Raw genomic sequence first — 24571 nt, forward strand, 5'->3', positions numbered from 1 at the left:
AGACTTAATCAGTGGCTTTTACATCTGATGTCAATTGGACAAAAAAAAATACCATGAATGAAATCAAATGAAAGTGGACTTACCTTAGTTACAAACACTGTAATTAGGAAATAGTATATCAGAGTAATTAGGCTGCCCTCAGAGAGACAGAAATATTTCCTAGGTTGTCACATTTGATTCTTGCTATAGAGCTACTGGATATCAGTGACTAACATACAGTAGTCCTCTACAAATACCAGCTAAATCATGGAAAAGATCAATGATGAAGTAGCAACTAGCATCACAACATTTTCTTCACATATATATATATATATATATATATGTATGTATATATGTATATATATATTCATTATATACACACACATATATATTCATTATATATATATATTCATTCATTCACTCTTCATATATATATATATATTCATTATATACATATTCATTCATTCTTCATATATATATATATATATATATTCATTATACACACACACACACACACACAAAAGCAAAATATTCTTATTAGATTTCACTGGATACAAACTGGCCTGAATTAGTGGAAGGCATATATTATACAATATTTTCAAAGATTTACTGTTCTATTATTTTCAAGTAACTCCAATTAACTGCCCACAAAATGCTGTCAAGCAGATATCTAACCAAACCTCATTTAATGAATACATAAGACTTTGTAAGTAAATGTGGTGACTGGAATCTTAATAACATCCATAGAAGTTTGATGTTCTTGGGGCGCCTGGGTGGCGCAGTCGGTTAAGCGTCCGACTTCAGCCAGGTCACGATCTCGCGGTCCGTGAGTTCGAGCCCCGCGTCAGGCTCTGGGCTGATGGCTCAGAGCCTGGAGCCTGTTTCCGATTCTGTGTCTCCTTCTCTCTCTGCCCCTCCCCCGTTCATGCTCTGTCTCTCTCTGTCCCAAAAATAAATAAACGTTGAAAAAAAAAAAATTAAAAAAAAAAAAAAAGAAGTTTGATGTTCTTGAGGGAAGGATATAATAGTTAAGAGCAACTACATGACTGAATCTTCTGAGATATTATTCTTCTTAACCAGTAAGTTTGTTAACCAGATGACACACAGCTAGGTCAGAGTGATAATGAACACGGAGCATCTCCTTTTTTCAGTGGGAGAGAAAGTATGTGATCTCAGGGTTTGCAACACACCTTCTGTATGTTCTCTGCTGCCTTTTTAGTAGCTCAGCAGGGAAAAGAGAAATTGACTATTTCTTTGAAGTTTTTCTTCCTTTTGGTCATGAAACAGAGATGAGAAGGCATGGCCTAAACTATTTCTGTTCACACTGGTCTTAACATAAGAAAATGCTATCTACACTCAAAATCTGTCTACATTCAATACATTTATTTCAGAGTAAGAAAGATCTAATGCTTTTTTACTGATTGATACTACTTTCAACCTTTTCCTTTTTAAAAGCCCAATTTGCTTATGTAGAATATAGTCAATTCTGCACTCCCAATTCATCAGCCTTCTCAATTTTATCTACAGGCTTTTCTCAAATAGCATTCTTTCTAGCACTCAATCCCAGACCAGATATAGAGCAAAAATCAGGACGATAAACGTTTAGATCTCAAATCCAATAACCCAAGTTCCAGTTTTCAACCTCAGAATCTGAAAAATTTCATCATGCTCATCTGTAATTTCCAAGCTGCAGTATATAGAAATTTATGATTCTAATATTAAAATTCTTTATCTTAGATAGGTTAACTACTTCTCTACTATAACATGTTTTATTTAGCTGTGAGTATCACCAGAAGGCTTCTTTGTATTCATGCTACTGACATGGAAATAACATTCTAACCAGAGATAAACTTGCCAACTTGGCTTGATTTTAAGAAATCTATTTCATGTATATATATTTTTTCTTTTGAAAAAATCGAAAAGCAAGACCTGTATAAATAATATCAACTCCTTATCAAAAAGTTGTCCCCTTAAAGAAGTAAATTTTTCTACAGGTTCTTAAATTAGCATTAAGTATATATGGAGACCCAGAATATATAGTTAGGAAACAAGCAAATTGAAAACAGCATTAACTTGATTTTCTCTTCTTTGGTTAGCTTCTATCTGCTCCTTATATATCATTTGTGTAAAGTTTGAATTGGAAATCTGAAATATTCTTCCCTAATGGAATGTAAAAAAAGAAACCAAAGAGGATTACTCTTACAACACAAACAAATTTAGCATTTATAGAATAATACTAGGAACAATAAAGACAATAACACTACTTCACACACTAAGCAGTTCTTTTAGTGCAGGTATATATACTATTTACAATCAGCCTGTTTCATAATTTATTTGCCATAAAGGAATTCTGACTCTAACATGATAGCCTTTTTGATGGGAATGCTAATAATATTTGAAATGTTAGCAAGCAATGATGCAGGAAGATGCATAATTAATAATGCTTTTTTGTGTGTGTTCTTTAAATTAGCCTTCATCTCAATGTGTCCAAAGAGTACTCATATTTAGCAGAAGTTTTAGGATAAGCTGGAAAATAATTCTTAAAAAACTATGAATAATGGTCTAAGCTAACTGAGTAAATTGTCAATGTGTATTTATGAGAAGGAAGAGAACTTTGAGATAACCAATTCCTTTTGGCAAGTGGTTTACTAAAGCTATGACCAAGCATAAAATCAGAATTTTTTTTACATTATATAAAAGTAACTCAAAGTTCCCATAAATGGGAAATAAAACATAAAAACATTTAAAAAAACATAAAAATAAATGTTTATTTATTTATTTTGAGGGGGGAAGGGCAGAGAGAGAGGGAGAAAAAAATCTCAAGCAGGCACTATTATGTAGCCCAACATGGAGGTCGATCTCACAAACTATGAGATCATGACCTGAGCCAAAATCAAGAGTTGGATGCTTAACCAACTGAACCACCCAGGTGCCCTGAAACATACTTATTTCTAATAGCTTGATTACAAGGGAAAAAATCTTCCCAACCTTCTCCACTTACCCAGAAGTTTTGCAATGATATAAAGGGCTTGTCCCCAAAGAAAGAGTTTTCCGTCACGGCCACAGTTGCTAGGAAATCGCTTTTGACTACCAGGGTTTCTTTTCTCATATTCTACAAAATCTGCTGGCACATAATAGTACTTTGGTATGACAGGATAACCTGTGGAGTTTTAAAATAAATATTTGAAATATAAAAATCAGTGTCCTCCTCAAATTTTCCCTTCAAGAAATTGCAATGTTAGAAAGCAGAGAAATAGGTTGTAAAGGAGGTAACAGATTTGATAAGCTATAGAAAATTGGTTATTTTGGCTTTCAGAAATTGCCAGTGAAAAATGTGGATAAAGCTCCTTGATTTTAAAACACTAATTTGACAGCATATGTTATGCTTTAGCCAATAATGTGTACATAATCTCCTTTAACAACATTTAATTTTAACACCTTTAAATGAATTGATAAAAATACAGTAGGCAAACATTTAGAGCCATAGAAGCTATCTTTAATAGGATTAGTCTGTAGAAGCATTACAAATGAGATACTGTGTAATCCCAAATGAAGAATTATAACCCTGAGCCATTGCTTAAAGCAAAGGAATCCCCATTTTAAACATTAAGTCCATTATCTACCATTCAATATCATTGAAGGGAAAAAAAAAATCCATTCTCTCCTTGACCGACCCATTTAAAAACACTCCTTGATAGAAACTAAAATTTATTATTCAAAGACTAAAATCTTTGTGGATGACATAAAAGGAAAAAAAATAACAATAACATTCTAATACAATGCTACAGAAGACTTTGCACTATCAGCCCACAGTACACTTAATTTTCCTAATAAAATTGCACACATTTCTCTAAAATTTGCTTCCTTCATACATCCATCAATAGTTATATTTGTATCTAAAACCAGTAAAAAGGTCTATGATACACAAAGAATAGTTTGAAAATCACTCTCTGAACATGATAAAGACTGAACTGCTGTACACTGAACTACCACCTCAATGCATCAATAATGTACCACTGAATACTAACAATCTGATTCAAGGGATTTCAAATAGTATATTCATTATAACATGCATTACATTATATCTCACATTGGACAAATTACTATTTGTAGCATAAAGATATAAGTAACTGGTTTTAAAATTTAATATTTATTTGGAATTCAATGTTTATCCACAAATATTTCACTATTTTAACATTACAAGAATTTTCAAGGGTGAGCACATACTATGAAGTTTTTGTTCTAAGGTACTTGTGGAAAACCGTAAAGAATATCACAAACTTCATGTGAGGTAAGAACGGGCCCAATGCTATAATTGCAAGTTTGTACACCATGTCCATAAGACCACCCACTTTTTACCCACACATAATTTTTTAAATTTTCAGATAAATATGTTTTCAAAGCTGTTCACATATATATATATATATATTATTTATTTATTTATTTATTTAGTACATATTCTTATTTTATTAATACTTCCAAACCCTGAAGTATTTGGAGCTTCTTCTTTGGAATTCTTTGAGAATTAGTTTTTTAGTCATACTGACTATGGGCCCTACTGGTGTTTAACTAAAATCAACTAAAGACTCCTAAGAGTCTTTAAGCCATTTCTAAAATATTAAATCTATCCTCAAAGGATGAGGCATTAGCACAAGGCAGACATTTAAAATAACATGCTAAAGATCAAAGAAACAACTCCAAAGAGGAGGCTGAATGTTTTTGGAAATGGTAGTACCTTTAGGCTAGGGCAGAGCCTCTTAAGGTAGCCCTCTGGAAGGGGCAGCATTTACCTGAACACAGCATTTCTGATGATCTGGACAAAAATCGGTCACTCTATATTATTGTCACACTACACAGAGTGAAGGAGTTTTCATAGTAGGTAATCAGAGTAAGAACCACTGCCCATCTGGCAAATTATTTGGAAGCGTTTATGGCCATAACCACCTAAATTTACTCCCCCTCCTTGTCTTGCCCAATGAACTCCTTTTATAAAGACAAACTTATAATAACCAATGAATAGATTATTCTTTATAATTCATTCAAGGCTCCATTCATTTTTTCACTTTAATATAAATAGCTTTATTTAAAATGGCATCATTTAATGCATTACAAAGGAACATTAAGGAAATATCAGCAGGAAGAATTTCTTAAAAAACAATCCAACTATACCTTCTGTGGTCTGATGAAGTATCGGAGTCAAAAGATCCTGATATTCCTTTACTTGTTTGGGATTGCCTCTAAAAACTCCTAAAATGTAAAATATTAATCCAATAGCATCTGAGGATAAGCACCACAGAAATTTTACCTTAAAAAAAATTCCAGTTATGATTATTTTGGTAATTTTGTATGTAAATGATAAAAATAAAATTGAAAAAAGGTAATGCAAATATGTATCACAGTATTCCAGGAAATTGATTTTAGAAGGTCATGTTAGCATTTAGAAGTGAAAATTGAATTTTAATTGAAATTTGTCTATTTTTAAGTATAAATGTTATAGATATTCACAATGTCACAGATTATAATATTCATTATTACTATTCATAAAAAATTTCTTTGCAAATAGGAAAATATATTTGTATCATTTCTTAATAACTCCAAAGTATATTTTTTAATTCTTTAAATGATTTAATATTCACTCAGAAAGCAGAAGAATAGCATATAAAAATGCAGAGCAGTTAACATCACTGAGGTATAGTCTATTTTACTAGCTGAAAGGGTCATATTTCATCTGCTTTTCTTTAAACCACTTATATTCTATACCTTAAATTTCAGGAAAAAAGCGCACTTACCATCAATCATCATGTAAAGGAAAAATATGGGAAATTCACATTCAATGCCATCAAAGAGCTAAAACAGAAGACAAAATATTAAAAATTTCACTAAAATTAATTAGAACAATTATAACAATGATGGTAATTAGAACAAATATATTATATATATTGAACAATTGTAGTTAGGGTATACATAGATGATTTATATAGTAATAACAAAACTGGACTGATATAAGTAGCTTCATTGTTCTTTTAAAAAGAATTCTTAGAACTCTTATTATTCAAAACCACATTCATTTCATACATCACATACTAATCATTCATTCAATAAATATTTACTAAGTCCTTTGTAATGCCTGGCACCAACTAGAAAGGGGGCTATGAAGGCCAAAAAAGAGGGAACTTGCCCTCAAGGGCTCACAGCCTAGTGGGGAGTCAGGCATGTCAACAAACAACTGTAGTATCATATGAGATGTCTACACGTTACATCAGGAACACAGGAAATGAAACACCTGAATCTGCCTAGGGTTGGAAGGGTTTATAAGAAAGGAGATGCTTCAATTAATGCTTGATGGATTTCTCTGGGGAGATGAACTAAGGGAACTCCATGCAGAGAAAACAATACTACAAACTACAGATGTATAAGACGACGAAGTTTGTTAGACTACCAGCAAGTCAGTATTTCTGGAACAAACAAGAAAGAAATCATGAAAGCTAATACCCAAGAGGTGGGGGGACCAGGCTAGCCAGATTAGAAAGGGCCTGGCAAGTAAAGTAATTAAGGATATCCAGAAGGAGGCAGTTGGATACACAGTAAGGCACTAAGAGGGAGAAGTATAGGTTAGGGATAGAGATCTGGAGTTAAGAGTGATAGCTGAAGCTATGATTGCATGAAAAGAGAATAGGACTAAGTAAGGATGGAACTCAGGAGAAGAGCAATGTTTAGGAGGCGGCAGAAGAAGAATCTGAAAAGGAACTAAGAAAGACAATGACAAAAGAGAATTAGGAAGAGCATAGGATCACAGAAAATGAAGAAAGTTCCAAGAAAGAGGTCTCCATTAAAGCATTCAAATGTCAAGGAGAGGTTCAGTGAAAATCATCCACTACCACCAGTGACCTAAACTAACTGAAACCAACACAGCTACTGGTAAATGCTGAAGAAGAGCTGGAGTGTAACATGAAGGAGTGAGTAGGAGGCAAACAAGGAGACACACCAAGAATAGACTATGCATTTCAAAAGTGTGGCTACAAAGAGACAGAGAGGATTGGAGGCAGACAGGAGTAAGGTTTTTTGGTTTTTTTTTCTTCTAATTATGAACATCACTGTGTTTATGCTGAGGAAAAGAAGCTGATTGGAGTTGGGGGGAAAGCAAGACGAAGGAAAGGGAAAGTGAGGAAGATGAGGAGGATAAAAAGAAAAAGATAGAGACAGACATCCTTCTACCAGAGAAGAAAACAAATGATAGAGTAAGAGACCCAAGGAAGTAAAAGAGAACAGGTTAAGGTGTACATGTGGAGGGTTAGCCGTAGGATAAAGAACAGACAATACCTTCTGTGAGACAAGAGAGATGAAGGTAGGTATGGATGAAGGACAGATGGAATGGAGGATGTCAAACAGAAATGAAAGGCTATGGGGTGCCTGGGTGGTAGTCAGTTGAGCGTCTGACTTTGGCAAAGGTCATGATCTCGCTGCTGGTTGGTTTGAGCGCCATGTAGGGCTCTGTGCTGACCCCGTAGAGCCTGGAGCCTGCTTTGGATTCTGTGTCTCCCACTCTCTCTGCCCCTCCCCTATCGCGGCATGTGTGTGTGTGTGTGTGTGTGTGTGTGTGTGTGTGTCTCAAAAATAAATAGGCATTAAAAAAACAGGTGGCTCAGTCGGTTAAGCGCCTGACTTTGGCTCAGGTCATGATCTTGCGGTGGGTAAGTTTGAGCCTTGCGTCCGGCTCTGTGCTGACAGCTCAAAGCCTAGAGTCTGTTTTGGATTCTGTGTCTCCCTCTTTCTGCCCTTCCCCCGCTCGCATTCTGTCTCTCTCTCTCTCTCTCTCTCTCTCAAAAATAAACAAATTAAAAAAAATTTTTTTTAAAAATGAAAAAACAGAGAAAAAAAGAAATGAAAGGCTATGGAGTAAGAAGTAAAGTCTGAGAACTTGAACACAAATAGAAAAAAGAAAAAAGCTGGAAAAGCTTGTAAGGGGAGTTCCTAGCAGAGTCACACAGCAGTACTGACAAGGAGTGAAATCAATGATGAGGACTGAACCAAGATGGGTGTTCTGAATCTGGGGTGGCATCTGTCCACGGTGCTGTGGCTTTCTGTGGTGGTGCTCAGCAGCAGGTACAGAAATAAGGAAACTCTGGTCGACTGACCCAAATTTGACAATATTCAGGGTAGTAGTTACAGCAAGTCCAATTCAAATGTAAGTGCTGTAAATCAGCTCAGAAATGTTATTAGAGAAGAGATATCTGAAAGTGCTTAAGAGATAAATGGATCTTGTGACCCAACCTAGTAGACTGCTATAAAGTTTCAAATATGTACACAATAAAATGGCTCCTACTGCTTCTAGATGATAATTGTGAAATTAAGTAAAATGATAAATAGCTTGTCTAGTTGTCCAGCAAAACTATGTATTAAATATTAAAGAGTGGCACTTAATTGCCTAACAAATTACAAGGTACAATGTTGCCAAGACATTTTCTATATACAGATCCATGGGATCTTCCTTACCTATCTTCAAAGTTAGGACCATGCTTACAAAAATAGTTTTCAGTCTACACCACCAAAGGGAAGTGCTCCCTTTGGCAGCACATATACCACTAAAGGGAAGTCTTTAGCAATGTGGATGGATGCTTACCCTTTCTTTGGGGTGTTATAATTTTCTGGACAGCTTAAAAATAGCTACAGTAAACCTAGATAAAGTGGTATGTATGTGCACTTGAAATAACTGCTTTAAAACTATTAAGAAGACTATATTTAAAAGGGAAATGTCTAAGTGAAACAGAAAAAAAAGAGCATTTGTTTAAAAGACTGAAAGCTGAATCACAAATAGATATTTCCTGTTATATAAGGCAAACAATATGGAGCAGGCAGGCAAAGTACTGAAAGTGCAGTTAGAAAAATTATTCATCCAGTGAATCAACATGGCTCAATATTAGCAAATGGGCCTTACTACTAATAAGGCTAACACTTACTGAGTGCTTACTCTGTGTCAAGAACCATTTGAAGCACTTTTAGATATATGTTAACTCATTTAATCCTCATAAGAACTTCAATAATAGTATGATTATTTTACCAATGAAAAGTATTAAACACACAGAGGTTGATTAACTTGCCCAAGGCCAGATAGCTAGTAAGTGGCAGAGCCAGAATTCAAACCTAAGAAGCCTGTTTCCTGAATCAGTGCTTTTGACCACTCTGTTATGGTATGAAATATTTTTTGATACCTTAATTTCAGCTGGTTTGTAGTAGCGTCGGTTGGGATCTTCCAATGATGTTCTATAACCATCTCTCAAGAAACGCTTAAATCCATATTTTCCTTTTAATTTTCTAACTACTTTATCAAGTGTCTGGCTAAACAAAGCTTCATCATCCAGGGCAAATGCAGGATAACTGATGCAAGGTAGTAGGGCAGCATCTGTGTTCTGGGGGCAACAGGAAAAAGAAGGTAATGTAAGTGCCTGCACTGATATGATCAACACAGCCCAGTGAGAATCAGGGAGATGAAAAAGTCAATCAGGTTACATAACTGACAATGAGGACATGAATTAGCAAACCTTACAGAGAAGATAAAAATTTATCCATTAATAAGGAGTATTTTCAAGATTTGACTGGACTCAAACTCTAAGGAAGTGTGTAAAAATTTAACACCGATAATTAGTAATTATAACTTAGTCTGTCATAACATTGGTTTATAATGGTGAAAACAGAAAACAATCTGAATGTCCCACAATTAGCTGAGTAAATTAGCAGTCATTAAAATTTATATTGTAGAAATGTTTATAGATGTGGAAATATGCCCATTCATAGAACTAGGTTATCAAGCATTATAAATAATATTCTTCCAGTTTTATAAAATAAAAATATTACATATGCACATAAAACTATGTGCAAACATACAGACCCAAATGTTGTCACCCTAAAAGTATAACTAAGTGGTAAAATGAGTGGATGTCACATTATTATATTTTTATTTGTGGGTTCTTTTTTTTATCATAATCTTATATTACTTCTATGAAATAGTTCTTTTTACATAATCACATTATTTTATTTGGGATATTTTCTAAGAACAGAGCCAAAAAAACCCTAGAAAAATCTATAATCAGGTACTATAGGCATATAAAAGTTTAAAGATGAATCACATGATTGAAAAGAAACAAAGCAGGTAATTTTATTCAAAAGAAATATAAATCATGAAAAACATTTTTCTAATATTCTATGACCAAAAAATTCATTTGGGTATAATGTTGCTACCCTCTCCTCCTCCCCCTCCAAAATAGGTCTAGTTTTCTATAGTTCTACAAAGACTCAAGGACAAACTAGCTTTGTCCACAGCTCTGTTCACTTCCTAAACTAAACTTCCACAGGACAGCAGAGTGAGGGGCAACATTTAATCTCCTCACTTCCTCTCGCAACCTCTAACATTTTAAGCATTTTCTTGGGGGAAGCAATCATAAATGGTAGTTCATGTTAATTTATTATGACAATATCTTACGGCGCTTGGGTGACTCGGTTAAGCAACCAACTCCTGATATCAGCTCAGGTCATGATCTCACAATCATGAGATCAAGCCATGCATCAAGCTCCTCACTGAGCATGGAGCCTGCTTGGGATTCTCTCTCTTTCCCTCTCTCTCTGCCCCTGCCCCCTCAAAATAAATAAATAAACATTTAGAAAAAATAATAATATCTCACATGAGATCTTGATTCTCTGGGTAACAGTGAACACAAAGTTTGCCTATTGCGATTGTGAGCATCAAGATCCACAAATATAACCGACCAAGAACATCCCTGGAACAAGAGAGAAAAACACATTTCCTAAATCAAGAAAAAAGAACTTTTAGAATGATGGACATTTTGACTGCAAGAAATTTCACAAAAATTCTAACAATTTGTTGCATTTTAGAGTGACCTTACAGAAGATTTAATTTTGTTTTAATATTTTCAGTATTTCCCAAGTTTTTTGCAATAAACATATCAATTTTATATAAAAATAAATATTATTTTTACATTTTCCATATTTCTCCTTAGTTTTCTTATAAATCAAAAAATAGTGATTACAAGATAACTAATCAATTAAGGATATTTATTTTAATAAAGATAAAAATTGTTTAGCTAGCATTTTTGATAAGGAATAAAGCAAGAATTAATCAGAATTCATGAAATCTGAATTATACAGTCCTAAAAAGAACATTGATTATATGATCTAACTAAACAAAGTTAGATATAATCTATAATTAGAGACATAAAAAACTATTTGATTACAGTATAAAGGATAGGAGCATCTCTAATAATAATAATGCCACATAATGCTAGCTAATATTCATAATGTCAAGCACTGTTCTTCACATGGATTATCTCATTTAATCCCCAATATGTAGATATTATTATGCTCCTTTTAATGAAGAGGATGCTGACTCCTAGTTTAACAGAGGAAGGGTTCAAAAATCAGGTCTTTGACGTAAAAGCTCATGTCTTTTTTTTTTTTTTTTTTTTTCAACGTTTATTTATTTTTGGGACAGAGAGGCAGAGCATGAACGGGGGAGGGGCAGAGAGAGAGGGAGACACAGAATCGGAAACAGGCTCCAGGCTCCGAGCCATCAGCCCAGAGCCCGACGCGGGGCTCGAACTCACGGACCGCGAGATCGTGACCTGGCTGAAGTCGGACGCTTAACCGACTGCGCCACCCAGGCGCCCCTAAAAGCTCATGTCTTAACATGAGTTACACAATTTCCCACATTAAAATGTATCTTTCAAGTAAGAACCAAAAACTTTAACAGAAAAATAGGTAACCAAAAAATGGCAATTGGTTTAATAACTAAGTTAAAAATAAGTTACTGGGGCGCCCGGGTGGCTCAGTCTGTTGAGCATCCGACTTCAGCTCAGGTCATGATCTCACAGTTCGTGAGCTCGAGCCCCACATGGGGCTCTGTGCTGACAGCTTGGAACCTGGAGCCTGCTTCAGATTCTGTGTCTCCCTCTCTCTCTCTGCCCCATCCCCACTCATGCTCTGTCTCTCTCTGTCTTAAAAATAAATAAAACATTGGGGCGCCTGGGTGGCTCAGTCAGTTGAGCATCTGACTTCGGCTCAGGTCATGATCTCACGGTTCGTGAGCTCGAGCCCCACGTTGGGCTCTGTGCTGACAGCTCGGAGCCTGGAGCCTGCTTCAGATTCTGTGTCTCCCTCTCTCTCTCTGCCCCATCCCCACTCATGCTCTGTCTCTCTCTGTCTTAAAAATAAATAAAACATTGGGGCGCCTGGGTGGCTCAGTCAGTTGAGCATCTGACTTCGGCTCAGGTCATGATCTCACGGTTCGTGAGCTCGAGCCCCACGTTGGGCTCTGTGCTGACAGCTCGGAGCCTGGAGCCTGCTTCAGATTCTGTGTCTCCCTCTCTCTCTGGCCCTCCCCTGCTCACGCTCTGTTTCTCTCTGTCTCAAAAATAAATAAAAACATCTAAAAAAATAAATTAATTAATTAAAAAATAAATAAAACATTAAATTTTTTTTAATTTACTATTAGCACTTTTCATATTCAAGAAAATCATCATAAGCAAATATGGCTTTTTTTATTTTATTGGGGAGCTAAATATTTTCATAATGATAATAGGGTCAATTTATCAAGAAGATGAATCAATACTAAATTTTTATGTACCAAAACAACAGAGCATCCAAATAAATGATGAAAACTGATAGACCTGAAAGGAGAAATAGACAAATCCACAATTGTAAGTTAGAGAATTTAACAACAATCTCTTAGTAATTGATAGAACAAATAGAAATTCTGTGAAAAAACAGTAGATATTAAACAAAACATTCAACTATCTTGACCTAATAGACAGGACATTCTACCAAACAACAGCAAAATACCCATTTTTTCTCATGTGTGCATGGAACATTTACAAAGACAAATCACATTTTGTGACATAAAATTAAAAGACATAACAAAATACAAGGTGTGGACCTTATTTGTATCCTGATTAGCATGAATCTACTGGGAAAAAAAAAACACCAAGAAGCAAAGGGGGAAATTTAAAAAGGTATTAAATCAATAATGAGTGTTAAAAAAAGAAAATGCAGGGAATGAAATTGGTATACAGAGACTGCTTCATAATAAGACAATACTCAGAAAAATACATGGGGAAAGGAAGAAGAGAACTCTATAACTTTCATGTTACTTTAATATTACCCTCTAAATCTCAACCAAATTTACACCAGCCTCAAAGATGTATTCACCCTGAAACTGAAATATTTCAAATCAATCACCTAGACGGACTCAAAATCTAGTACTACTACACTCTACATCAAAATATCAGATTCACTATATGTATATTTTTCCTGTTAACCTGTTCATACGTGAATATTATCTCTAAAAATAGAATAATTTTTCATTCGTGGTATCATTTATTAAGTCTCTCTTAACTCTGATAAATTAATAAACAAAAAATGAATGAGTAAAGCTGACTCTCAACAATGAGATTAATGCTAAACTGTCCTTTCTATGATTTTAAAGTCTCAGCTTCTCATCTCCACCCACAAAACTGAGCTCACAAAGTTTGATGCAGTAGCTGCCATCGTCAGAGTAAGTACTCTCTCCTTTGAGGAAAATAAACAAGAGAGAACTTGATCTCTCAAGTAACTGACCCAGGTGACATATTCCTAAATAAGATAAATATTAAGCAAAACAAAAAGACTGCACATGGCAGTACAAAACTATATACCAAATGATTGGCTTAGATGAAAGAATACTAATGACAATAAACTTAAGTCAACAGGAGAAAAACAATAGGGAGCCTGGGACACTTAATGGAGAAGGTAAACTAGGATATGAATTTTGGAGAAAAGGAAGCTAGTAGGGTGGTTAGAACAAAATAGAGAAATAAATGGGTATGTGATGTTGGGAATCTGTGAGTATAGAAAATAGGACTTACAGTTTACCCTTAGGCTGATAATTAATAAAGTTAGTTGTATGCCAAATCAGTCTGCCTTGAACTGAATTTTTAAAAGATGCAGTCTAAGTAGGGCAATCTTTTTAAGTAATAAAGTGAAATGACAAATCTGGCAATTCCTGTCCCTCTTTGATTAATATAAAGAGGAAACTTCTATTTTATGGGCACAAATAAATGGCTTATTTATCTAATTTCAAAGTATTGGTTGAGGTCTCTTCCTCTGCCAGCCTCTAAGAAATATGCACAAAAGGAAAAATAATCTCATAATGTTACCATATTTAAACACTGAGATCAAGGGTTGGTTAACTATACTGTTTAGCTAACTTCTTAAAAAATATAACATGCTTCAGATATATAACCCAGATTTACAGGAGAATAAAATTCATCCAAGGCCATGGGCTGCTATTCCTATTCAGAAACAACTTTATAAAAAAGCCATCAAGGAGAACATACATATGGAATTAATTATCACCTACTTTAAATTATCAGACATGTTAATTTTAGGACCATAAACTTCAAAGGAAGCTACATATGTCTCCATTACTTTCAACACTTTTCATAATATGAGCAATCTCTCTAGTCATCACCTTTTAGAGTCTGGCCTCAGTGCATCTGTCAGTATCTTGATTTCTCCAACTAAAGACACAAATCTGAAAGGATGTTTATTATGCATACGTCACTGCAAAATATCTGATTAGCTTTGGATATTTTATTTTCACCTTCCATTTCCTGAAATCATTACATCTCTGCCATAACATCCCAACTTCAGCTGAAGGACACATTTTAAGACAGATAGTTAAACTTTAATCCCCAAATTGAGTTTCTGCAATTGTGTCCTAGTAAATAATACACTAGAATTTTAGTCAACCTGACTACTGTCATGGGGACTTGAGCTTTAGTGGTGGGTAAGAGCTGTACTGAGACGTGTTCTCAAGGCTCCATGACTACAACAAACATTTCTGGGATGGTACCAAGGGTGATATCTATGACCATAAGACACTGATGATCTCTTTAGTCTCAATTCAAAGTGAAATGATTTGAAGGATTGTCTGAGCCTTTCTTTTCCCCATTAATCACTTCTCTGAACCTGAGTTAATGGGCTTGCTGCCCTCATCTAGCAGCAAAGAATTAAAGAGTGAAACTGGTCAATATATCTACTATACATGACATCTTTTCTATTCTTCTGAAAACAAAACCACACCACTCTAATCACATCACATTCTTCCCTAGTTCAGCATCAGACTGCCCTCTAGTTTTGTGGCAGATCCTGGCTAGTGGCATTCTTACAGAAAGGATATTTGCTGGTGGGCATTACCCCTCTGCACCATGGTTGTGGGTGGCATGGGTGTGTAAATAGCCAACGTTTTTAAAATATTTTTTTAATTTAAAGTTTACTTATTTATTTTGAGAGACAGAAAGACAGAGTGAGAACAAGCAGAGGAGGCACAGAGAGAGAGAATCCCAAGCAGGGATTCAATTTCACAAACCAAGAGATCATGACCTGAGCCAAGATTAAGAGTTGGACACTTAACTGACTGAGCCACCCAGAAGCCCCTAACTTTTTTTTAAATGTTTATTTATTTATTTTGAGAGGGAAAGAGAAAGTACTAACAGGGAAGGGGCAGAGAGAGAGGGAGAGAAAGAATCCTAAGCAGGCTCCCCACGGTCAGCCCATAAGATCATGACCTGAGCCAAAATCAAGAGTCTGATGCTTAACCAACTGAACCACCCAGGTGCCAACTTTTATATACTGACCCAACAGGAACCTCCAGTAGCCCCTCCCACAAGCCAGGCTTCTTTTCTCTACCGAAAATCCTACTCACATACTGTTGAAGGAAATTTCAAACTACAGGGAAAGATGAGACTGAGTGTTAATTTTCAGGGTTTCGGAAGAGCAGAGCTGAGACTTAGACTCAGGAATCACAACACTGTTGCTAACAATGTCTATGACATTTCCTGAGTATAAAGTATGATTTATTTAAATATTTCTAATAATTTTTCTACATATTGTCACTATATTTTTATGGAATATATATTGAAACTATGATGAAATATATAATTCTTATATTTAGGGTTATATGAGTTATGCTTCTAAATGTTACAAATTAGCCTTTATTTTAAACTGATCAGTAAATAAACTGGGCCATTTTATCATATTTTCTTCTTAGATATTCTTTCGCAAAGGAAAATAAGTTTTGAAAATAGTTTCAGAGTGAATATTTAAATAATGGGTTTTTTCTTGAATAATAAAGCTAGTCTGATATTAAAAAAAGAAAAGTAGAAAGATGATAATCATAATGAAAGCTAAAAGCTTATTCCACCTAATAATTTCCCATCAAAATAAAAGTTAACATCCATGTTATCTCTTATACCAAAGTACACTAAGGGTTAAAGGCAGGGCTTTCACATTGTTTGATAAGTGGATACTTCCTTCAAAAGTTCAATAATTAAGAAGAAAACAGTGTGGTCAAAAGGTATAAACTCTCAGTTATGAAATAAATATGGGAATGTGATATACAGCACGGTGACTCTAATTAATAACACTGTATTGTATATTTGAGTATCACTAAGGGAATATATCTTAAAAGTTCCCACCACAAGAAAAAAAAATTGTAACTATGTGTGTTGATGGATGTTAAACTAGACTTTAATGTGGTGATCATTTTGTAACATGTACAAATATCTAATCCTTATGTCACACACCTGAAATTAATGTTTTATATTAATTCTCTCAATACAAAATTTAATTTAATTTAAAAAATTAAGAACTTTTTGACTCTTAAGTGCCTTAAGAGTTTTCCAAGAAAAAGCACAGCTGTCACTTCTGCAGGTGGAAAGCATTCAAGATCCAAGGTTTCCTGTACTAATATCTGATATTCCAGATTCATTACCAAGTGTCTTTGGTTTAATTCCTTGGTTTGCCTCTCTGTTTCATAACCTGTGAAAAGCCATCTCAACTCTGATCACTCAGAGAGAAGGGCCCTTCCAACTCCAAAGATCAATGACTCTCTAAGTTGCCACCAATAGGAAAAGCATTTTTTGAAAGCTCTGAATTAAAGACACATGATCAGGTCTTCCAAAACACTGTATCAATGGTTGTTAGAAATAACTGAGAATATACATGTGACCTGAAATCCCTCAAGTCTTGAAGAGGTTTCTTAGCGTTTTCACTTGAATAAAAACATTTTTTTTGTTATATTAGTTATTTTTCTAACCACTGACTTTTAATTAGATCACAGGTCTTTAAAGTACACGAAGCAATATTATAAGATCATTAAACACTAAAAAGATCGCATGCACTTTTAAATGTGTTACTCTTTAGCAGGTACCTCTCTAATTTAATTGGTGTAGTGGTGGGAATTTGTAAAACTAGGATTCTCTCTGATATTATCCAAAAAAATGGAAGATGGAGAGGGATTTTACTTGCAATAGGTAACATCTATGTGGCCACAGGAATAAGATATTATTTGCCCATTTGAAATAATCAAGAAATACTCAAGTCAGTGAACATTTGGTGCATGGCTCTGCTGTAAACATACATGAGCTAAACAAGATCAAGAATGAACTCTGCTTAGAACAGTTATTCTCATCCTTGGCTGCACATTAGAATTCCTGGGCAGTACAGGAAAACCTCAAAACCAATGCTTCCCCCAGACCAATTCAATCAGAATTTCTAGGGGTAGAGCCCAGGCATCACCATTGTTTTTAAGCTCCTCAAATAATTTCAATGTGCAGCCAAGATTGAGAAATTATGGCTGGGTAACAATACCAGCAGTATATTTATAACTCAAAATCAGAATGCATAAAAAAGCAATTCAGTGCTTTTAGAATTATGGCTAAGCAATCTATTAAAGCTTCCTGGGAAAAGCAGCCTGAAGGCAGAGCTCTGAGAGATGGGGTATTAGAGATAGGGGTGTGGGTATCTAAGTAGGTGGAGGAGGTATACATAGTAGATACAGAAGTAACATATGCTACAACTCAGGTACATCAAAGGAGATGGCACAACTGCAAAAAAGAGCTGATCACTACTTCTTAACATCCAACCTAGACACACAGCTCAGCCACTATTTGGTAGGCCATAGAGAACAGAAGAGCAAGACCTGCATCTTTCCAGACTTTAACACTACTGGTTTAGTCCATGACTCTTCTCAGTCCCCTTAAGGTACTCTCTAGAGGTTTTTCAGTCCTTCTCTTCATTTCCTTTCTTTAGGATTACCAGTATTACCAGTAATTCATTCATAATAACAAGAGATTAACACTTATTGAGGGTTTAATCTTTGCCAAGCATTATGCTAATTAAGTTTTTTAATTGCATAAAAACCTTCTGAGTTAGGTCCTAGTATCATTTTCTCTATCTTTTTAGATGAGGAAGATGAGACATAGATAAATAACTAGCCAAAGTTACAGAGCTCACAGGTGGGAGTACAGAGCACACAGTGATCCTGTTTCCTGACTCCGAAAACAATGTCATTCCTTTATGCCATACTGCTCTCCCCTTCCTTCCTTCCTATCTACCCCTATTTATCTACCTATCTCTCTATATATGTATTCTCTACATATTTATATTTACACACATAAATTCACATATATATATATATTTATATACACACACTTTTCAATACACACACACACACACACACACACACACACACACACACACACGTATATATATATAGTGGGATTTTCTTGAGTATGTTGACTCTTCCAGAGAGACAGACATGTTGGTACAAGGCAAGGGATCCTACAGTGCCAGGCGAACCAAGAATCTCCAGGAGAGGCATAATATTAATACTCATGATTTTCAGTAGGCTCACACACTGCTAAGTACCCATGATCTCTGATCCCTCCATTTCTCCAGCCAGAAGTCTTGAGAGAGGAAGAAGAGTATGGGAGTGGGTGATTTAGAGTCACCTCTTGGGAACCCAGAATGGGGTGTTGCTCTCCTTTTCCCAATCCTTTCATGTCTGTGCTCATTCTTCATTCTTCATGGACTGGATATAATCAGAGTCCATCCTCCAGAGGAAATGGGAGTGAGAAGAAAAGAGACTGCATATATAGGAAGGGGCAGAAAGGCAGTTGTGCTACCATACTCCAAGTTGAAACTTTCTTAAATTAAAGACTTGAGGTGAACAGTATTATAACTGCTATAACAAAAACCATGTCACATTTTGCAATAACTTCCTAAAATGTATGTTCACTGACTTAGCATTTTAATAGCTTAGGGTTAATTATAGTATCAATTGGAAACTTCTTTTACCCTCCCATCTTAGAAATCTACAAAAATTGCCAACGAAATTTAGTTTACTCCTTGACCCAGAAAAGCAACCTGTATTCCTACATATTATTTCCTTCCATTTGACAACTCAGTCCATGGTCACTCGATTAGGTGCAGAAACTAGTTAAACATCTTATGAAAATTTAAGATAACCCTCAGGGTTTCCTTTTTAATCCCAAAGAAAATGAGATATTGACATAAAATTACAGCCAGCCGAAGGTTAAGCTAGGATCAAAGTTTCCAATTCTTTGGTTGCACACATTACACAAACTCCCTTATCCATGATATATATTGATACACATTAAGTTGAAATTAACATGGGAACTGACATGGAAAATATATGATTTATAATGTCAAGAATATTTTAAAATGTGAAAACTGGGGGTGCCTGGCTGACTCAGTTGGTACAGTATCAGACTCTTGATCTCGGGGTCTTGAGTTCAAGCCCCATGCTGGACGTAGAACTTACTTAAAAAAAGAAAGAGAAATAAAAATGTGAAAGTTCAACAAGAGATATGAGAGAAAACTTATTGAACAAAGAAAATGACAATTCTTTATCAAAAGATATTTTTAAATTAAGCAATGTTTTTTAGTTAGAAAATTAAATTTAAAATTTAACTGGCAAATCAAATTCAAAGGAAAGGTTGTTCAACCATGAGCAACTACATAAATTCCAGACATTCTTTGATCATAAGGAATGACTGGGTAAATGAATGGCCACATTAATTAATCATACTATTCAACAAAATAATCAAAATTTATTGTTGATATTGCTGTTTTTGTTTTTTGTTTCTTTTTACCTGGTTGCCAAAGAGGTTGAATCCATTAATTGCTTCTAGAGCTGCTTTTGCTAAGCCAACAGAGCTAAAAGGAAAAAGGAAATACTGATGTATATGGCTACAAAATAACCATTATCTAATGAATATTCACAAGCAAGTTTCTTTATTATCACTTATAACAACTTCCATGAGAAAAATAATGTCTAAGAGACTTTAATCTGACATTTCACTATTTTAATTTTTCTTTTTTATGGTTAGTGATCTTCTGGGAAAAATATTTCTAAGTTCACCTTGATCTAGACAAATGGTCATACTGTTGGTGGGAGTAGTTTTAATCCCAGTATCATTTATATTCACTAACTCAAGAAAAAAAAAAAAAAGATGAACTTTAGAGGAAGGTGTATTGTGATGACATGTACTCAGTAATAACCAGATTGGGCATCATTAGTTCAGATCAATTTAACAGAACTTTTCTGACATCAACTCTGAGCTTTAAAAAAGATCTTGCATGTCATACACTTACCAGAGTTTAATAGGAGTTTAATACAACCATTCAAATGCTCTTTGCTTAGGGTCCAATAAAATTGGCATTATTTTATGCTCAAAGAACAAATGATCACCACACCTCTCATTTCTTTGCTATACTCTTCTCTTTGTGTAAAATCTGTACCCTTTTGGCCTCTCAAATGTCATATACAATAGTGCTAAAAAGTGGGAAGACCCCAATTTCATTAAAAATGTGACACTGTCATCTTATAAATACCAACCTTTAAGTATTTTAGATCAAATACCTGGCTTATTTTACTTATTATAATTTCTTTTTTTTTTTTTTTACTTAAAGCAACTGCATATGCCATTAATATCATTTAGAAGTCATGACCTGTCATCATTTAAATATTTCTTTAAAGCAGTGATTACAGTGCAGTAATCCCCAGAGCAGTGCAGTGTGGTCCCCAGAGCAGCAGCATTCCCTGGGAACTTGTTAGAAATGCCAGTTCTCACTCCTCTCTGGGAGTGGGACCCAACAGTGTTAAAAAGCCCTCTACATTCTTGAATATGCTTTAAATTTGAGAAGCACTGTTTTAAGCTAATCATGTCATTGCCATCCATATTTTCTATGAGTTGTTTACACGAAATGTTCTCAAGTAAGACTACTACTTTTATTACCAGATAGGGAAATCTATTTTGAAAGAATAGAAAGAAGTGGGAAACTTATTTTGAAATACATGGATGGAAAGGTGGAGCAGACATAACTTTCCCTATTCCTTTCACTAAATATAACTAAAAACCTTGGACATTATATAAGCAAACATAAAAAGGTTCAGAAAATGGGGGAAAAAGGCAGACTGGCTAAGAACCTCAGGATTTTAGGAACAACACTGTGGTAAACACCTTGAGTTTCCTTTTTGCCTCATATATAACAGGCTTAACGAAGTCAACAACTAGGAAATGTCAGTAGGTACATTTAAAAAAGCCCCAACAAAAGCCTGCTCTCTCTAGCCAAAGGACAAGGAATAGGGAAGCCCAATAAAACAGAAAACTTTAGACAATAACCATTCAGAAAAAGACCGTGGTCCTTATCTCCACCCAGTCCTATAAAGGCTGAATGGGAAACCTAGACATCTACACTCCAGAGTCTATAATGAGGAACCATACCCAATCACCAACCCTCTCAGCTGTGGTGATATCAGAGAAGTCCAAGAAAGAAGCCAAGACTTTTTATTCTCAATGGGTGGTAAGAAGTTTCCCCTCCTCATACTGTGAGGATCACATGGAGAGCCTAGATTTCCACTCCTACCCATCAGTAATGAAATGAACCTCCCCGTCCTGCTGGAATGTCATCATAGGAGGTCCAATGGAGAGTTAGGTCTTTCACTAATGCCCAGCTCTAAGGCTACACCCTTTCCCTATCATATAAATGGAGGCCTGTTGGGAATAAGTAACGAAGCATTCTTATCCTTTCCAACCAGGAAGGTATCATTGGAAGCCAACTGGGGAGCGATACATCCCACCCAGATCCAGAAGGAATGAAGACTCTCTATCTTGGGTGTCAACAAAAAACCTGGCAATACATTCTAAACTGGCAATAATAGAGTGATGCTCCTGTCCCCTTCCCCTACCAGAATGGTGTCAATAAAATACAGCTAAAGTAAAAGGTTAAAAAAAGATTCAGAGTTTTATAATATAATACCCAGATGTCCATGCCTTAATAAAAAAAAATCACTCATCATATCTAAAAACAGAAAGATCTCAAACTGAATGAAAAAGATAATAAATGCTAATGGAAGAGATGTTAGAATTATGGGACAAAATTTTAAAACAGCCATGATAAAAATGCTTCATTGAGCAATTATGAATATTAGTGAAACAAATGACAAGATAGAAAGCCTCAGCTAAGAAACAGGCAGTCTCAGCAAACCTCTTAGAACTGAAAAATACAATAATCAGAGCAAAAGGCTTAATGGACAGGATTGATGGCAGAATGGAGAAGACAGAAGAAAAAACAACTAGATTAAAAGATAAAACAATAGAAATTATCCAGTCTTAACAAAAGAGTCTAAAAAACAATGAAAAGAGCCTCAGGGATCTATGGGACTGTAACAAAAAAATCTAACATTCAAGTAACTGGACTCCCTGAAGGAGAGGAGAAAAAGGGCAGGGCTAAAAAAAAGTACTTGAAATTATGGCAGAAAACTTCCTAATTAGCAAATGACAAAAGCTACAGATTCAAGCAGCTAACTCAAACAGAATAAAATAAAAATATCTATGCTAGGACATACCATAGTTTTGAAAACTAATACAAATTAAAAATCTTGAAAGGGGGCACGTGGCTGGCTCAGTCAGTGGAGCTTGCCATTCTTGATCTCAGGTTAGTGAGTCTGAGCTACATGTTGGGTGTGGAGATTACTTAAAAACAAAAAAATCTTTAAAAAAAAAAAAAAGTCTTGAAAGAAGCCTGAGAAAACACCTTACCTATAGAAGGAAAACTAACTGAATAGCAGTGACTTGTTTATCAGAAACCATGAAGGCTAAAAGGATTCGGCACAAAAGTTTTTAAGCACGGAAAGAAAAGGACTGTCAACCCAGAATCTTACACCAGTAAATATATTATTCTGTCTGTCTATCTATCTATCTATCTATCTATCTATCTAGGCAAGACATTCTCAGATAAAAGAAAAAGAAGAGTTCTGTCACCAGCAGATCTACTCTAAAACTGTGATTAAAATAAGTTCTCAAAACAGAAAGGAAATGACAGAAAGAGAGAGGGAAAGAAATCAACCATCTTGGAACAATCAAAAAGGAAAAGGGAAGATGGTAAGCAAAAATACGTGTAAATACAATAGGCTTTTGTTCTGTGTGATGGTTACAGCAAAAGTTGTAAAATTGTGGTTCTAAATGTATGGGGAGGAAATGCTTAGGATATTTATATTATAAATGGGAGAGGGTAATATCACATAAAGGGAGGTAAGATTTCTGTATTTCCCTCCAACTGGTAAAACAGTGATATCAATAAGTTGCATTGTTGTAAATGTAAATGTATCTGTATCTGTATATGTGTAATACCTACAACAAGCACTTAAAAGCTATACAAAAAGATCCATTCAAATCTAATATATATAAGTCAAAATGGAATTGTAAAAAATGTTCAAGAACTCACACGAAGGTAAGAAAAGAGAAATGAAAACAAGAGAAACACAAAACAAATAAAATAGAATGCCAGAATTAACTCCAAACATATCAGTAATTACATTAAATGTAAAAGGTCTAAATATGTCAATTAAAAGAAAGATTGGCAGTGTTTATTTAAAAACATGACCCAATTATATATTGTCTATTGGACACTCACTTCAAATATAACAATATAGGCAGATTGAAAGTAAAAGGATAAAAAAGAAATCTCATGCAAACATTACTTTACAACAAGAAAGAGTGACTATATTAATATCAGACAAAGTAGATATCAGAGCAAAGAAAATTACTACAAAGAGGGTTATAATATAATGATGAAAAAAATCAATTCACCAAGAAAATATAGCAATATTCAATGTACATGCAGCAAATAAAAGAGCTGCACAACATGTGAAGCAAAACTGATAGAACTAAAAGGATAAATAGACAAAATCATAATTATAGGTGGCGACTTTAACACTTCTTTTTCAACAATGAGTAAAACAACTATATATAAGATCAGTGAGGATACAGAAGGACCATTATACAGCAGAATCCAGTCAATATTTTTATAACATTCTTGCTATGGGCTGAATTATGTTCCCCTCCAATATACATACATTAAAGCCTTAACCTCCAATGTTATATATTTGAATATGGAGCCTTTAGAAGGTAATCACATTTAGATTAGATCATGAAGGGTCGCCCTAATGATGGCATTGGTATCCCTACGAGATATCAGAGATAACCATCAGCAAACCAGAAAGAGAGTCTTCAACACAGAATCAAATTAGCTGGCACTTTGGTCTTGCCTTTGGACTTTCTAGTCTCTAGAACTATACAAAATAAATCTATATTATTTAAGCTATCCAGTCTATGGTATTTTATGATAGCCCAAGCTGACTACTAAAAATCTACATAACGAGAGTTGAGTATACCTT

General features: G+C 34.9%; 1 protein-coding gene across 6 annotated transcripts in view; it reads right to left on the reverse strand.

Annotated features, from left to right (window-relative positions):
• The window catches only part of PHKB (phosphorylase kinase regulatory subunit beta), a 274597-nt gene that overhangs the window by 102771 nt on the left and 147255 nt on the right, over window positions 1–24571 (reverse strand). For all 6 annotated transcript variants that reach the window (XM_030298118.1, XM_030298119.1, XM_030298121.2 and 3 more), the window contains 6 exons: window positions 19983–20046; window positions 10656–10751; window positions 9189–9386; window positions 5769–5826; window positions 5149–5226; window positions 2981–3139 (listed from right to left, as the gene is read on the reverse strand). In XM_030298118.1, the coding sequence (XP_030153978.1) occupies window positions 2981–3139; window positions 5149–5226; window positions 5769–5826; window positions 9189–9386; window positions 10656–10751; window positions 19983–20046 (653 nt within the window). The remainder of the gene's footprint in view (window positions 1–2980; window positions 3140–5148; window positions 5227–5768; window positions 5827–9188; window positions 9387–10655; window positions 10752–19982; window positions 20047–24571) is intronic.

This window comes from Lynx canadensis, chromosome E2, assembly GCF_007474595.2.
Source record: "Lynx canadensis isolate LIC74 chromosome E2, mLynCan4.pri.v2, whole genome shotgun sequence".
In the NCBI taxonomy this organism is placed as follows: Eukaryota; Metazoa; Chordata; class Mammalia; order Carnivora; family Felidae; genus Lynx; species Lynx canadensis.